The 16229-nt window shown below is 44.1% G+C and overlaps 2 protein-coding genes across 5 annotated transcripts in view; one reads left to right on the forward strand and one right to left on the reverse strand.

Annotated features, from left to right (window-relative positions):
- Window positions 1–16229, reverse strand: part of SLC6A6 (solute carrier family 6 member 6) — an 87114-nt gene that overhangs the window by 39997 nt on the left and 30888 nt on the right. The window contains exons 1-3 of one of the 4 annotated variants that reach the window (XM_039384860.1): window positions 10857–11034; window positions 6448–6483; window positions 3841–3906 (exon numbers count right to left, since the gene is read on the reverse strand). In XM_039384860.1, the coding sequence (XP_039240794.1) occupies window positions 3841–3895 (55 nt within the window). In that variant the 5' untranslated portion in view covers window positions 3896–3906; window positions 6448–6483; window positions 10857–11034. Of the gene's footprint in view, window positions 1–3840; window positions 3907–6447; window positions 6484–10264; window positions 10287–10856; window positions 11035–16229 lie in introns of those variants that run through there. The other 3 variants (XM_027713831.2, XM_027713832.2, XM_027713835.2) reach the window with 3 other exon arrangements.
- On the forward strand, window positions 10013–12919 carry LOC120323932. The gene is made up of 3 exons (XM_039384855.1): window positions 10013–10041; window positions 10732–10963; window positions 11409–12919. The coding sequence occupies exons 1-3, from the start codon at window positions 10013–10015 to the stop codon at window positions 11904–11906; spliced, it is 759 nt and encodes a 252-aa protein (XP_039240789.1). The 3' UTR covers window positions 11907–12919.

Raw genomic sequence — 16229 nt, forward strand, 5'->3', positions numbered from 1 at the left:
TAATGGAGCTTTCCACCATACCGAGGTGATTTAATGGGGGTAAAAACCCTGTATAGGCAAGGTCTATGTAACACTTGTACACATTTGACACAAGTCCACTGAAAGCAGTGCTATTCATTAGCAAAAGTGGATCAGTAAGATGGAAGTGGACCATTGGGATTTCACCCACATAGGGACTCAGAGCTACAGCAGAAATGCCACGGCTTTCAAAGTCAGCAGGACTGATTCCTGAACAAGGAGATCTCACTTCTGACATTATTTACACAACGATAAAGCAATAGCAATGCTACTGGAATCAACAAAGCTACGCTGGAATAAATCAGTTCAGAATTAGATCCTGAATTTGTATGTCTTTGAGCTAATTTCACAGGTATCAAACAACATTAACATCTCAAAATGTGACTTGGAAGGAGAATATAAACAAACATCTCAGCCTACAGCTCTATTGCTCCCTGATCCCTGAGGAGGCAATTATTCCCTCGGTGGTGTCCTGTATAGCCCAAATGCAATTACTGCCAATACAAATATTTTGTTCCTGTGTTTATGCTTTACAAAATGTGAATTTGGACTGTGTGGCCTCAGGTGTTCCCTTTGGTGTTTAACACAACAGGACCCTTAGCATGAAGAGTGATGGTGAACAAGGACCTGCTCTGCTTATTTCCTCACTTGGAATCTCCTGAACCGTTTACTCGTATGGGAGACAGATGAAATTGTGCCTGAACCAAGACTGCCAGCATATGACCTTTCTTTCACTGCTACTCTGTAGGTTCTTTACTAGTGGTCACAAGATATTCTCCATCTCCTCTTTGGTTTATTCAAACATTGGTTGCATCTCCCTCACCTACGTTCCTCTGGGGAGAAGTACACAAAAAGGGCAAAAGTACATAAAAATTAAGTAGAGTCCAGGCCTTTTTCCAATCAAAAGTCATATTCATCTATGCAGAAATGTCAGTCTTCATTTCACCCAAGGAGATAAAAACAGTGTTTAGATAATAACACCTTCTCCTCAATGCAAAGAGAAGGAAATGCTGCCCTTGTCCGGATCCCAAATATTCATTCTCTTTTTGGCTCATTCATGACAGTGTTAGCTAGATTTTCATTATTGAGTATTATTTGTAGCTGCTGTTTTCATGAAGGAGCTGTAATAAACAAGTGAGATTTATGTTCTTTTTTTAAATTGCTTGAAATAATTAGCACTGTTAAATTTAGACTCTGAAAAGCCTACTGATTTCTCTATTTTTTCAATACAGAAGCTACAAAGCAATCTACCACCACCAGTCAGGCCTGGGCCAGAACAGTACGCACACCATATAACAACCAAAATGTTATTATGAAATAATCTAAGTTCTCTAAACAACCTTTTAAAAGTAAATGATGGCTGTGCTGAATTAAATGTTTTAACAATTGCACTTTGTGTTATTCTTCTCAAGTCTAAATGCAGACAGGACTTTGTTTCATTCCTATTAGTGTCTGTACGGGTGCAAATGGGCACGCTGGACCTGGACCATGTTGATAAGCTCAATGGAAAGCAGAGACCCAGACCCAGATCAGAATTTTGCAGCTGACTTCCTAGCTTGATGGTTTATACTGATTATTTGTACTGCATCTAAAGCCCTGACCCACGACAGACATTCAAATACCAAACTCAGAGCTTGTGGTTTGCCCTCATCTCTGCATCATTTACTTTTTCCACTCATTGCCCCTCAACCACAGCTTGCTGTATTGACAGTCCAGATACTTATTTAGAATAAGTAAACATTTTGCCCTCTCCAACCCAATTTGGCCATTTCACAGCCAGTGCTGCATTTCAGAGCCTAATCCAACAAACCTGCCTCAAGACAGCACCAAACAAACAACCTCTAAAAAGCTTTCCACTCATAGTTGAGGTTTTTTTTGGTTGGTTGGTCGATAGTTCTGTGACTCATCAGCCTTACAGTGTTTTTCTTGGTGCAGGTGCCACGATCTTGGCAGTCCAGGTTTCCTCAGTGCAGTGGGAAAGACAAGATGAAATACCAGGGGCCACGACAGAACTTGGCCTTAACAGTTCTACAAGAAGGGACTGATGTCGAGCACTACAACCCCAGAGGAGATGAGGAAAAGATGATCTGCTGTGGGAAAGACCACATCATGCCATGCATGGAAGACATACAGAAGCAAGATACTAATTCTATAATGAGGAAAGGTACAAATGAAGACAAGGAGAAGGCTAAACCTGTCAGTTTTTACATAATGAACTTTTTTAACTAGAGGAAGGAAAGGTTAGGGAAGGTATATAAACAAGAATGATGAAGCTGAGAAAGGAGTCCATACTAACATGCAGAAGACAGCTGTAATAGGTATCAAAATATAAAATCATAAGTACTTATTTGCTCTATATATGATAAAACAGTAACAACTTCTATGTTAACGATAAAACCCCAGGGCATTAAAATAAACAAAGGCATGCTGTCTTAAGTAATTAATGGATAAAATAAGTGATTTTTTTATCACTTATTTTATGGGATGGGGATTTAGTGCTAGGAAGGATAAAGCTCTACATCTCAGGAGAGCAGTGACATTGCCTGAGGAGCAGCTAGCAAAGCTGTGAATCCAAGAAAGACCTAAAGGTGATTGCAGGTAAGATTAGCCAAGTAATAGAGTTTCTCTGTGTGGTGCTACTGATTGATGCAGAAGGGTCAAAGGCCAAGCTATTTCTGTATGTGTACATGGGAAGGGATGACATGGAAATCTAAAGCATAATGCTGTGTCAAAACAACCACAGTGAACAAATTATGACCTGTTCAAGTCTCCACAGATTAGAAAGGAGATAGAGAAATTAAAGGAAATACAAATAAGGACAATAAAAGTGATCTAAGGAAAGAGTAGCAGTGCTAAAATTAATATGTTCTATAAATGAGAAGACTCCTGGGCTGAGATCCAGCTATAAATACCTTCAAGGTACTGTGTGTAGAGGAAGGTAATTAATCTAGCTCAAAAGATAGTAGGACAAGAAGCAACTGCTTGAATTTAGGAATGGAAAAATTCAGGATATATAATAAGAAAAAGTTGTTTGAAGAGACACATCTGCTCAACAAGGTCTACTCCCAAGGTGATAGCTAAGGCACACTTACTGTATGCAATCCAGAACAGGTTGTATGAGGAAGGAGCTCTGGGAAATTTTGCCATCATAGCTTTCTACTGTCCAAGGAGATCACCACAGTCCAACCTACTTATCTTTTTGTCTTGTTCTTTATGAGTTATCTTAAAGACTGCTTTTCTATTTAAAAAAACCCAAGAAAACACTCAACCTATATATCCATGTAGTGACAATACATCTACACCAGAGCCCAGAAAATGGGGGTGTGCAGCGCTCCAATGTGTATGTCAGGTAATGGCAAACCTCTCTGACTCTCTTCTGGCTGTTCAGTGGTGTGTGCAATTTGAGTCTGTTGGGTGCCAGGCATGAGAGTGTCAGCAAGAAAAAAAAATGCTGACCCAGAGCTCAGATTATTCCAATTATCTGAACATCGAGATCAAAGGCCAAAGTGGGAACTACCTCTTGTGATACTCGTGGTCTTCCTCAGCCTTGTATTAAGACATCCTGCACAGAAGCTTTCAGTGTCACTGCATAAATTATGTACTTTGATTTATGATTAGCTGAAAACCAACTCTAGCAGTATTTTAACAACCCTCAGGAGCTCTTAACAGAAAATAAAGAAGAAAATAAAATAAAAACCCCCACACATTTGCAACAGACCTTACAGTTTTCAATGACAAATGGGTACACACAAACGTGAGGAATATAAACCCCGAGTACCGTTATACCCTCCCTTAAACAAATCCCATCCCAACTGCACTCACCAATCGGGACTTCTGTCCCCTCCTCAATGTAGATGGGCAGTGGTGATTCCTCCATAGGATGAGGCACTGATGGAAAGTAATGAATTGTGGTAGTATTTGTCGCAAAGTGACTACAATAAGATGGTCCCTTTCTTATCATTACAACTACATATGGCTGGTTACTATCACAAAGAACCCTTTCTCAAAGTGGTCACCTCCTGTCACAGTGATCGGTCCAAGTCAGAGTCTGAGGGGTTAAGCCCCACCGAGCATTCACTGCCACAGGAGTCAACCCCCTCTGAATAGGGCCTGGGAGAGATCCCTGCCCTGGATGCTTCACCATCCTCCTGCCATTTCGTTATAGCCTCACTACTCCTTTCCCTGGAGTTTAACTCTCCTTTGGAAACTCACACAGTTGAAGAAGCCAAGGGGAGCCAACGCACAGACAGGCACAAATAGAGTTATCGAGTCAAAGTCATAATATTTCATGCACAGAACCAGAAGAGAGAGGCTCTGATGCTCAAAGCTTGCCGTTAGCTGTTGAAAAGCCACAGCAGGTGATGGAAGGCTGCACCGCAAATGGCCTCTGGACCACTGACTTTTCATTACTCATTTTGGAGTGTATCTATTGGAGTTAGGAATTCTCGATTCCTTCTTTGTGATACTGCAGTCTCCAGGCAAAACTCTTCAGATCTGCACTGCAGGCTTATTCTGCAGTTTCCAGACACCGCACAGTCACTGCTGCAGGGTTTGTCTGTTTGGGTTCTTCTCTATTTGCGAGCTTCTTCTCTTAAAGGTGTTTTTGTTGCACTATTTCCCTAATCTCTGGGAAGCCTATGCTTCACAGGATTTTCAAGAGATTTGAACTTCCTACACTAGAATGAAATAATAATGAGCTACAAATGTTGAAAATGGTCACACACAAAAAGCTTTTGGATTTTTTCCTTCTCCGTTACCTTTTAAAAATGATGATGTACCTTCTCAAAGATACAAATGCTTAACCTAGTCTCAGCTAGGATTCCCAGCAGCAGGGAAGGAGGATTCTTTAATCCTTTGTAGGGTATCCTTCAATTACTACTGGATTTTTAGGGTTTTTTTTTTTGAAAGAGTATCTTATGATATCCATAAAACCAGCCAAAGAACACTTATGGTTTAAAGCTATTAAATAAAGCATCTTACAGTGTTTCTGCTAGCAACACAACCAGAATAAAGAGTTTTTTTAACAGATGCTTGACTAGCAATGGGCGTAATATAAACCCCACGCTGGTGCTTTGTGGGATGCAAAGGGCTGCCAGTTCCCTGGCTTTACCTAAGCCCACCCCTCGCTCACGTGGAAGATGAAGGGAAGCACAGGGGAGAGGAAGAGCAGAACACGGTTGCCTACAGAACTACTGTACAAGCCACAGAAGTCATGGTCTACCGGGACGCCTTGCGCAAGCCACGTTTATCTAGAAGCTGAACTAACATTCCAGCTCAACAATAGCAAAAAAACATTTGTTACCACACGGCGTTTTGCTACATATTAACCAGCAGTTGCTACGCAAGCATAATGGAGTGCTGCAATTCCGAGATACATGTTATTTATAAAATAATAATAAAAAAAAAAAATGTTGACTTATGGAAAATCAGCCTGAGGGGAGTGCTCGTGGGCTTGCCATGCCACTGGACACAGTACATGCTTGGAAGTTATGCAAAGCGGGCCCTGCATTGGGAACAATGCAGTCTTTTTCCTTGCTAACCTAATTTTGCATAAAGGCAACGAGAGTCTTCATCTATGCAGCCCCTTAAAACATTTAATCAGATTTATTTACTAGGAAGAAATACCAGAGCAGAGCTTCCTATACTACTCAACAGCTTTCAAATCTGAGATCTGCAAAAAAACCAGGTCACTAGATGGTGTGGCAAAAAAAAGCCTGTTGTATTTTTAAGACATAACAGCTTTCTTGGTCCCATGATGAACACTTTACCAGGCTCCCCCTGACAGAGCAGCCAGGCTGGAACCAAATGCTTTCACAAAACATTTGCAAGAGTATTCACCAATGGCTGCTGGCATCTACTCTTACTTTAATGGGTATCACCATAGGTTGTAGAAAAGACCTGAAATAACTGTAGGCTATTTGAGGCCAAATACACGTATACACACTCTCTCTTACCCACACGTATACAGGCACACACTAGTACACGTGCACGCAAACAAATGGCTCTATAGGCAGAACTTGGATTCTGTAGGATCCAAGGCAGAAAAGCTGATTTTTGTCACAGGGTTTGGGAATCAAGGGCTCTGGGGTGCTAAAATCAAGTTCTCACTTTTGGGTCTCCTCTGCTTTGGGCAAACCAATTTAACATTATCCCTCTGGGATTTACACACCAACTTTATGGACATGCTGCTTAAATGCCTGCAAAGTGCTTTGCAATGGTTTCTAAATTCTGCAGTGATATGCACAGAAGAACTGCACAGATAGGTTTAAGATAACAGTTGCTGAGCATTATTGCTGTATAACTACAGTCTATTTTTACATGCTCTATACTTGGTTTCTATAAACAGATGGTAAGTGTTCAGTATTTGAACGTTTTAATGAGCTTTATAAGCCTTTTGTAATTTCATAAACAAGCATAAATAACACTTACATGAAGTAGAGTCTCTCCTGAATGTATTTTCTCTTCCTGTTTGGGGGAAAAAAAAGAGAAAAACAAAAGGGAAAAATATTTTAAAGGAAAAAAATAGGTCTAGCAAGATAAGTCAGACACGTTTCAATGTTATCATGCATCATGTTTCTTAATTTCATCAGTATGATCTTATACTTGAAGAACATAAAGACACTGAACATAGTACCGATGCCAAAACAGGATATCATTTCTCATGTGCTTCATCCCATGTAAAACATTGCAGAAGATTTGCCTACACTATCTAAAAAGCAGGAAAATTACAGTAGAGCAGTGAAATAAAATGCAAATGCCACGTGATCTGAAGCAAAAAAATGAAACAAAAAAATGAACTTTTAACTACATTCCAGCTCCCTGATAACCCCATGGCTCAGCGTACGGGTTGCTCTCCTACCCGTGGACAGCCGACCTGCACCAACACCCTGGAGCAGGGCACTCCTGCTGTGTTAGGGCATGGCATGGCACCGTGGTTTTTCCATGCACTGGCTGTATTCAAGCTCAGGTTGGGAAACCACAGCAGCGAAGGCATCCTTCGAGGCTGCGACAACGCCGAGCGACAGAGAACCACAACAGGAAACCCAGTAACTGCTAAAATGCACAAACCTTCCCAACAGCTGATGGGCCTTAACAGCCACGGGCTTCCCACCCCGCTGCCTCCCACCCAAAGCTTGGTGGCATTTGATTCACGTTCCCCTTCCACCAGCATAGCTCGTGGGTTTGGTGGATGCTCTTGGAGCAGGGTTTAGGGCTGCTGTAAATCCAGACACACTGAAGAAAGAGAGACTGATAGAAATACAGAAGATGCTGTAGGACACCAGCCATGGTTTCACATGGTGTCACAGACTGGCAGCACAGCAGCCCTTCCAACACTAGGTTTTTGGGGAAAAAAGGACAATGAAGAGCAGCAGTTTCACTTAATTTCTACTGCATTACCTTATATCAATATTAGCTACTATGTAACCAACTTAAAGGGTAGTGCCTCGGGATGATACTCAGCTTGCACAAATCAATTAAATCCATGGCACTGCAACAGCTGAGGATTCAAGTAAATACGCATGTATGGAAGAAATTCAACAAATATTAAATCACCGCATTCTCATCCTTTTCTTCCAAATGCCAAGGACCCAATCCTGCAAGCTGCACGCTCAGAGTAGCACTAGAATAAACTTGAGTTCTGTGTATAAAGCTCTTACTGAAGTAGACTCAGGATTACTTTAAAAAACATAACCCTGATCCATTCTGGTCATGTAAATTAAGTTAGTGATGAAAGAAGTCGAAGGCACTAATCCTACTGAGTAATCTATTCAAAGCTTCACTTCTTAAATGATCTACAATTTATTCATATGACCAGTCAAATAAGCATTACTTACAAAAGGCTTTAACTACCAGTGCTTTCCCATCCATATTTATGTGTTGCAATACAGTTAAATTTAAAAGAAACTAATCAGCATTATCTTTTCAGAGTTGTTTGCCAGCGTGGTTAAAACCCCAGGCAGGGCACCACTGCTGACTCCCCTTACTGGTGGAACTGGTAACACTGCCATTGGAGCATCGGGGCAATGTTGCCCTGTTACCCTCTGAGGCAAAACTATGGGGCACTGGAAAACCTAGAAAGGGCAAAATTAAAATAATAGAGGGTTGCCACTAAGTCTTGAGGTGCACTGATGAAAATCCTGGGAGTATCACTGCCTGGGAAACATGGCAGCCTGTTGAAAGTGCCTGAGAGTCTTTTTGGAAACATTCAGCCCATAAGACCTGGCTGGAAGCCACTAAGATACACTAAGAGTATTGATTAAAAAAACCCTCACTGAAATACTAGCAATGATTAGCTGTAAGACAAGATCCTCACTGAGGCTTTACAAACAGGATTCTGCTCAGGCACAGGAGGTTTCCCAAGCACTCTGTAGCAAGAGCAAGCCAATCTAAAGTGTCTTCCTAGTTTTCCCAGGCAATATAACACCTCTTCTCTGACAGCATTTCACACTGACTGAAGCCTCCTGCTACAGCCCCAACATTTCACCTCTGACATGAAAGCACCAGGCAACCCAAAACCTACACATTAGGGACTACTAGCAAAGAGCTGAACGCCAAATTTAGCTCCTGGTTACAGCACAATAAAACAAAAGTCAGCAGCATTTGAAAGATTCCCAGTTTCTACTGGACTCCAGAACAAGACTCCTAAGCAAACAAGCCAAATGCCCCAGGATTTTGATTTAGCATCCCCGAGCACGCAACCACCTTCTTGGGGCCTCCAGGTATCACGGTGCCACCTGCAATCTCCTGTCTTTTGCGAAATATGACAGAAAATAAGCCTCGCAGCGCACGGTGAAAGAAGCAGGTTAATAAATGACAGCAAGAAGCGGCCTTTCCTCTCCCGGCCCCGGGGTCGGGGTCCCTCCCCGCCCGGGCAACACCTAGGGAGCGGTAAAGGTGTCTGTCGCCCTCCAGTGGGAGCTTCCTTAGCACAGCCCAAAGCGTGAGAGGTGGGAACAGGGAGGGACAGAGGTGAAAGGCAAATACAGGGGGGAAGAAAAAAAAAAGAAAAAAAGAACATGCAAAGCAGATAAGAGACAGTGGAAGAAGCAGCACGAAGATACTGTCTCTGAAAGTGCCAAAAATAAAGTTTCCAGTGTCAGCTTAACCAGGCAACACAGTCATTCTCTCTTCACACTCGTGCTTCAGCCTTGACTTAGTCCAGGCAAGGGACACTGTCATGCTGCTGGCTGCCTCAGCTGCTCACACATTTTGCTTTAAAAAACCCCCCCAATAACCTTCGGGGAAACCTTTCGGTAACACAGCAGTCAGCTCTCCTGAATGAGGACCCAGAGGTAAAGAGCCTGCTGTCAACAACCATCAGAGTTTTCACCAAAGCCTCTCCCCTCCAAATTCCACCGCAGCAGGTTTTAACGGGCTGACTTACCCTCAAACCTAAACTCATAAAATCTAAACTGGTAGCAACTGTCATCTGAGCCCCAAATTACACAGCTGATGACATATGCCCCTGTCAGGGCTGCCTCACTGTTTTCCTAGTCCAAAACTCAAAACATTTTCACATGCAAGCAATAAAAAAAAAATGCAGTTACCAAAATAGCACTATCAACGTAACCAGCTCCTCTCGGCACATTTTCCTAATGCCTTTCCCAATACGGTTAAAAAAATGGGAACTAACAAAAAAAAATCCATCTTTACACCTTGGCACAAACTGTGCTGAAATATGTGTGGGGTTGTATTTAGTTGTGTTTATCTGGATTCTCTCCCACTACTTTTTTCCTTTTTTTTTTTTTGCTTCATCTATGCTTCCCTTTAAACGCAGCTCTTACTAAACAGCAGAAATCAGCTTTTACAATTTCTAAATACCAAGTTTTGTCACTCTCGGAGCTGCCTAAGGATAACACAGCTTGCCTTCAGCTTCATAAATAACACATACTCTGCACATTTCTTCGCCTGGGTGAAATAAATTCTCCCATGTTCTTATATGGAAACCTTGTGAGTCCTCCCACGTAGCGCCTGGTACAATATTCAGGCAGCGATGGGCATTCATTATCTTAAAGCCAGCGGGTGAATTTCGGATACAAGTTACCCCCAGACGAACCCAAAATTATCACCCCTTCACACCACGCTGAGCTCAGTAACCTGCTCTGTGCAGTCCCTGCATTTTATTTCCAAGCCCCAATCACAACTTTGATTTCAGCATCAAACCAACGAAATAAATGGAAAACGAAGGGAATAAAAAGGAAAACGAGGGAAACAGCACGAAAGCAGCAGCAGCGTTATTACCCACCAGGTAGGCCCATTAGCATCAGATGTAGCATTGCCCGTACCAGCCTCTTCACTCGAGGTTAGCGCACGGCAGCCAGAGAAAACACGGAGGGGAGGGGTGGGAAGAAGAGAGAAAATGGACAAAAATAGCCGGGGAGAGAAGCGTGCGCCCTAGATGTGCTGGAGGGCCGCCAGCAACGGGGAATTGCTGAGAACTGTTATCGCCAAAAAAAGTTAACGCAAGGTGGGGGGAGGGGTGGGGTAAATAATCGCCGGGAAGCAAAAACCCCGCCGGGGTAATGGGGAAGCTGGGGAGGAGGGGGCTGGAAGGAGAAGGATGAATTAACAAATAAACGTAAGAGGGGGAAGGGAAAGCGCGCCCGCGGGGCACCCCGAGCCGGGGCGGACAAAGGGACGACGATGCCGCCGCCACCGGCCCGGCTCGGTTCGGCTCCGCTGGGCGCGGAGCGGCCGTCCCTTTGTTCGCAGAGAGGGGGGATCCGGGGCGATCCGCGCCGGCCCCGCCGCCGCCGCCACCACCGCAGCGGCAGCGGCAGCGGCGGCAGCGGCAGCCCCGCCGCCCGCCCGCCCTCCCGCCCGGGAGGCGCCGGTACCTGCGTCCGCTGGCCGCGGTGCCTGCGCGCCGCTGCGCCCCTGCGGCGGTGCGGCGCGTCCGGCGGAGCGGTGCGGCGCGACTAGCAGCGCCGAGCTGGAGGAAACGGTAATTTATAAGCGCTTTCTTCCTGACCTCTCGTGTCTGTTGTCTAATGAGGGAGCTTTGAGCATCACCCATCCTGCTGAGTGGAAAAACACCGGCACGGCCTCTTCTTTGCTGGGGAGGGGGGAGCCTAAAGGAAGGGGTGTGGGGGAGGAGGGGCCATGCCGCAGACACGGCGGCGGAGCCCGGGCTTGGCAGGCGGCCGCGGGGCGGCGGGGAGGGGTGGGCGGGTGCGGGGCAGCGGCCGCCGCCACCCGGGGGGGCCGCCCCGGGCCGCTCGCCCTCCCCCGCGGCTGCCGCGGGCAGCGGGAGCGGGGCTGGCCCGGGGCCGGCCCGCGTCCCGCGGCGGGGAAGGAGCGGAACGAGGGCTCCCAGCCGTCGCTCTCCTCTCGCTATTTTTTATTTTCGTGCGTTCTTTTTAATCGTTATTTTTTATCTTCACACAAAGAGCGCCCTTCTCGCAGTCAAAGCATCCCACGGCGCTGTCACCAGCTCTGCCCGTCGCTGCGCCCGGGCTCTGGCTCTGATCTTCCGCGGCCACTTTTCTTCCCGGGAAACTGTACTCTGGACCCGGTGCCGCCCTGCCAGGCTTTGGAGGCGTTTGGTCTCGGCAGCCGTGTGCTGCTGGAGAAGGCAGCACGGGAGCGTGGCCTGGCAGGTGCCTGGGCGGCCGGGATCTCCTTGCTCTGCTCTGCCGCCTCCCAAAAGCGCAGTCCCCGACACCGGGCAGTTCCAGTCGCAGCTGGAGAACAAAGTACGGCCGGGGCGATCGGCAGGGAAAATGAGCAAGGCAACGTTTTGTCTTGCGTTGGGTTTCACAGAACCGAAAGCTGGTGCTTTTCCCCTGCAGGCGAACGGGTATATGACTCAAATATGTCCTCGCTCTCCTACCTGCATCCCCTCTGGTTCTCTTAATGAAAGGGTCCAGCAGCACACAGAGTCGTGAGGAATTTTCATATAACCCCTGCTGAAGACTTAGTAAGATCCTCTGTACTGCAAAATACCGTTTGCATTGTGGGAGCAGAGTAGTGGTGAAAGGATATTTTGGGCCATCTGTGTTTCGCAGAAGTCCCGCGGCACTAACGACACTGGGAACAGCAGAGATGCACCAAAAAAGAGTGAACAGTCCCCACAGCTCTGCTCTCCAGGCTTTCCCGGATACAAGATGCTACCTTCCTACACCACAAACTAGGACAGCAGTCATTGGGAGCCCACCTCTGGAGCCCGTTGCCTATGCACAGGCTTCTGGGGGAACAAATTCCATCACAGCAGCCTCCAGGGAGGTCTCTAGAAAAGGCTGATTTCCTTAGTTGGTTCTTGCAAAAGCTGCACCCCTTCTGCACACTCCTTGCTGGCAGTACAGGATGCCAAACACACTGTGCCACAGTCACAATTTGCCCTGACTGCAGTGCCCATGTGATTTTCCAGTATCTGAGCAGATTTCCAACGTGAGTAGGTTTTTAGCTGAAAAAGAGATAGAAGTATAGGATATATGCAGCTAATTGATGTCATATCTCCACCGAACAGCCTGGTTTAAACTTGTAACGATGTAGTCCATGCTGCCACCTACGTCTTCTGATTCAGCTTTCTTGTGTACTGCAGCTTCGATTTGTAGGCATCCTTCAGAAGGCAGCTCACATTTTGTGAGACTCCACGAGGGACTACAAACACAGGCAAGCTCTGGCTACACTAGGGAATGAAGCAAAAGCATTTCTCACTGCTGCAGCCACTTGTTTGGTTGCAGTGAGGATGCCTTGATGCAGATTAGGAACAAGCAGTCACATCGGTGAAATGTAAGTAGCGGCTGGAGCCTCGTCTGTATGAAGGATCCTGCCAGCACAGCTGTACCAGTGACAGCAGTGGAATATTTTGCTCAAGTTCTCTAGGGGAATCAAAGCCTGTATTTTGTCTCTGGCTTTCTCTGTTCTGTTGCTCCTCACTCATTAAAAGTCAGACACAGAAAGCACATGGTTGCTCTCTGTGTTTAAAAAAAATATGTTTGGGGTAAAAAACCAGCAGCCAAAGCTGTTTTGAAGTCAGAAGCGTGTACACAGTACCTGGAACTAAGTGGAATAATAATAATAATAATTAGTCCTTTTGTGTCATAGATATGCACATGGCTGTTTGCTATTTCATTATGAGACAGCACAACTTCTGAGAATGTGCCTGATGAATATTTGGGGGAACTCTGCCTTCAGCTGCAGCAGTGTATGGCAGCACTAATGCCTTTGGCTCCTCCACTCTCTTATGTAACTGAAATCACAAGTTGGAGCCCGAATTACAAAGCATAAGCATGTGTATAATATTAAGTGTACAAATGGTGCCTGAAATTACTGTCCTTTTCATGTAGGTCTGGCTTTAATCTGTTAGAATTTTTGCTTCTGCGTATCTATTGACTTCGGCGTGTGCTGATGCCATTCATAGCGCAATCAAGCCTAACCCCTTAAAAACCCCACTCTGAAGACATTAACCCAAACCTAAACTAAGGACAGTCCAAAATCACTCTGGTTACAGGTAGGTGTACTTCAAATGACCTGTGTACCAGACCTCAAGAGTATCCAGTATTAAGAAGCAGAATACCCTATCCATGTGGCTGCTTTGGTGACCAGCCAGAGCGGCAGGTTTTTGCACCCCAGCCCAAGGCACAAGTCATCACCTTCCTTTGCATTTTCCCTCTTTCTCAGAGACTATTTTTGCCATTACCATGCTGATCTACTTTCTAGAGTTTTAAGGTGTCGGGTGCTGATACAGCGAGTGCCTCTTGTATCTGTTTAATCCGATAACATAACTCTTTTTTAATCTCCACGTCTGGGTCACAGGGTTTAAAAAAGACACTGGGCCAAATCCCCAGCTTGGCTACAACGTGTGGAAATCTACTGAGATGGCACGAAAGTCAGGAGAGATTCGCTGTATTTGCACCCGGTTAAAGAGGTCTCGAGAGGCAGGGATGTGAGTGCCAGATTTCGCAGATGGATGCGTATTAGCACAGGAGTATGGCAGAGCCAGGTCAGGTTTCTATCAGGTAAGGCAGAGGGAAGGATATCACACCAGGATCTAAAATATGCTCGTCAGCAAATTCTCATTCATTTTTAAATTGGAACAGATTTAATATTTCTTCACTTTTCAGGAGAACAGCTTGTTTTCACTGTGCGGCTGCTAAAGCGAACATGATGTTTCATGGAGTCAGGACCAAGATAGGGCAAGGACAAGGAGGAGATTTTGCAGGGACTGGGGAGATTTTACATATAAACATTCAAGTTAAAAAGGCAAAATTCATCCAGGCATGAAGTCCAGCAGAAAGCTAGGAGACAAATGGACAGCATTGTCTGCAAAGGACTGTGTAAGCAAAAATGGCAAAAAGATGGTCTGAATAAGTCCCTTGCATTAATGATTCTCTAGACATGAATTTCCTATATAAAGCTCTATGGGGTCAACCTTTTTAGCAGAGGATCCTGAGCTCGAAAAAGGAAGGCAGATTTTGTAAGGGATTTGCATATCATGGAGTGACTGTGGATTGCAGATTTTAAGCATTACTAAATTGGGGAATAAATTGTTGCTGTTGTTGTTACATACCAGGATATCTCACTAATCCACCCAATCCACTAAGTTGTTGTAGTTTTAGTCTGTGTTTATTTTACATGAAATTATGGCCTGAACAGTTAATTTTTCTTAATTTATCCATATAAATCATATATAAATAAAATATCAAACAGAAATCAAAACATGACCTGTGTTTTTGGTACACTGCCCATCATGTGAACCTGCCAGTGATAGAGCCCAGGGATGCACACAGTTTACAAGTCAAACACAAAGACAACTAAAACCCACAGGTTTTCTTGAAAAGTAGCCAACTGGCATTAAATTCTCTCATTTTAATGCTCTGGGTGGCCTATTTTGCTTATATTTGAGACTGCCTAGCCATTATGGGATTGCCTGCACTGGTCCTTCCCTTACATCAAGCTAATTACATATTAACTAGAGGCACTCAGCAAGTCTGAGAGGCTGGAGCTGGTCCTTTCTGAACACCAGTTGAGTTTGGAAATGCCTGATGTTTTACAGGGGTGGATTCCCAAAGTGAGAGGCAAACACAGAGGAACCAAACAGCCTGGAACCAAAGTGGTCCTGCTGGCTTTTGAAAAAAGCGAGTGTCTCAAGTTAATTGACAGTCAGCTACCTGGAAATAAAAACCTCTCATATATCCAAAGGTTTTCACCGGGATTTTCAAGAGCTCCTGAGCAATTTAAAATTCTTGGAAGGAATGCACTATAGAATGAAACATGTATGTATTATTAAAGAATGTCTCCAAACTGAAAGCCAGCCAGTTTCATAAAAGTGAGCTAAAAAAGCAATAACAGGTACTCTGTCTCCTGCTGGATGCTGTATGAACCGTATGTTTTGCATTTTGGAAGTCGCTCTAAAGCAATGTTTTTTCTTCACTGTTGCTATTGGGAAGAACAGTAAAAGAACTATGCATAAATGAGGTTAAAGTAATCTAATTAAAAAAATAAACAATGTGCTTTCATCATCAATTCATATCCAGTCATTTGGGATCTAACTTTAAAAAAAAATAGACAAAAATTCAGAAAGGATTTTGAAGGACAACTGTTTCTCTTTAAGATTAATGATAAACATACTTGTGTGTTCAAGGGAGAATAGATCCAGTGTTATGTAACAGGATAAAGAAACCAAATCCTTTTCCCTTAAATTAAAATAACCAGTATGTGTGTGGATTTTAGTCAATCACTGAAAATTCAGGAAACCCATTTTCTTTCACAATTGCATTCCACACACTAAAATTGACGTCTTCTAACTTTTAAACAGAATCACAACAATTAAAGACAGAAAAGATTGGTTTGTTCTGTTTGACCACACTTTGCCAATAGAGGGTTGTTCCCTAAGGAAAATTCTGCGGCACTTGCGCTGTGCAGAAATCCAAATGTGTGCTCATCTTTTTATTTCATGTGGCATTAGCAAATCCAGTTATTGCACTTCTCAATTGTTTTTTTATTTTTAATCTAAGTACCTAGGACTAGATGTATGCTACCTCATCTTTTTAAATCATTTTTTGCCTGAACTATTACATAACATGTCTTATAAAATCTTGCAGTACCTGTCTAAATTTGCCAAAATGTGACAAGATCAACAGGTAATGTTTTTTTTTTTTTTATGTTGGCATTGTTCTTTGCTGGCCCAGTCATATAAAATATGTTAAAAAAACACAGAAGAAAACAATTTTCTACCATAGAACCTGCATTTTTCCACTTCTGTA

The sequence above is a fragment of the Pipra filicauda genome, unplaced genomic scaffold (assembly GCF_003945595.2).
Source record: "Pipra filicauda isolate LSUMZ 115617 unplaced genomic scaffold, ASM394559v2 scaffold380_size693359_pilon, whole genome shotgun sequence".
NCBI lineage: Eukaryota > Metazoa > Chordata > Aves > Passeriformes > Pipridae > Pipra > Pipra filicauda.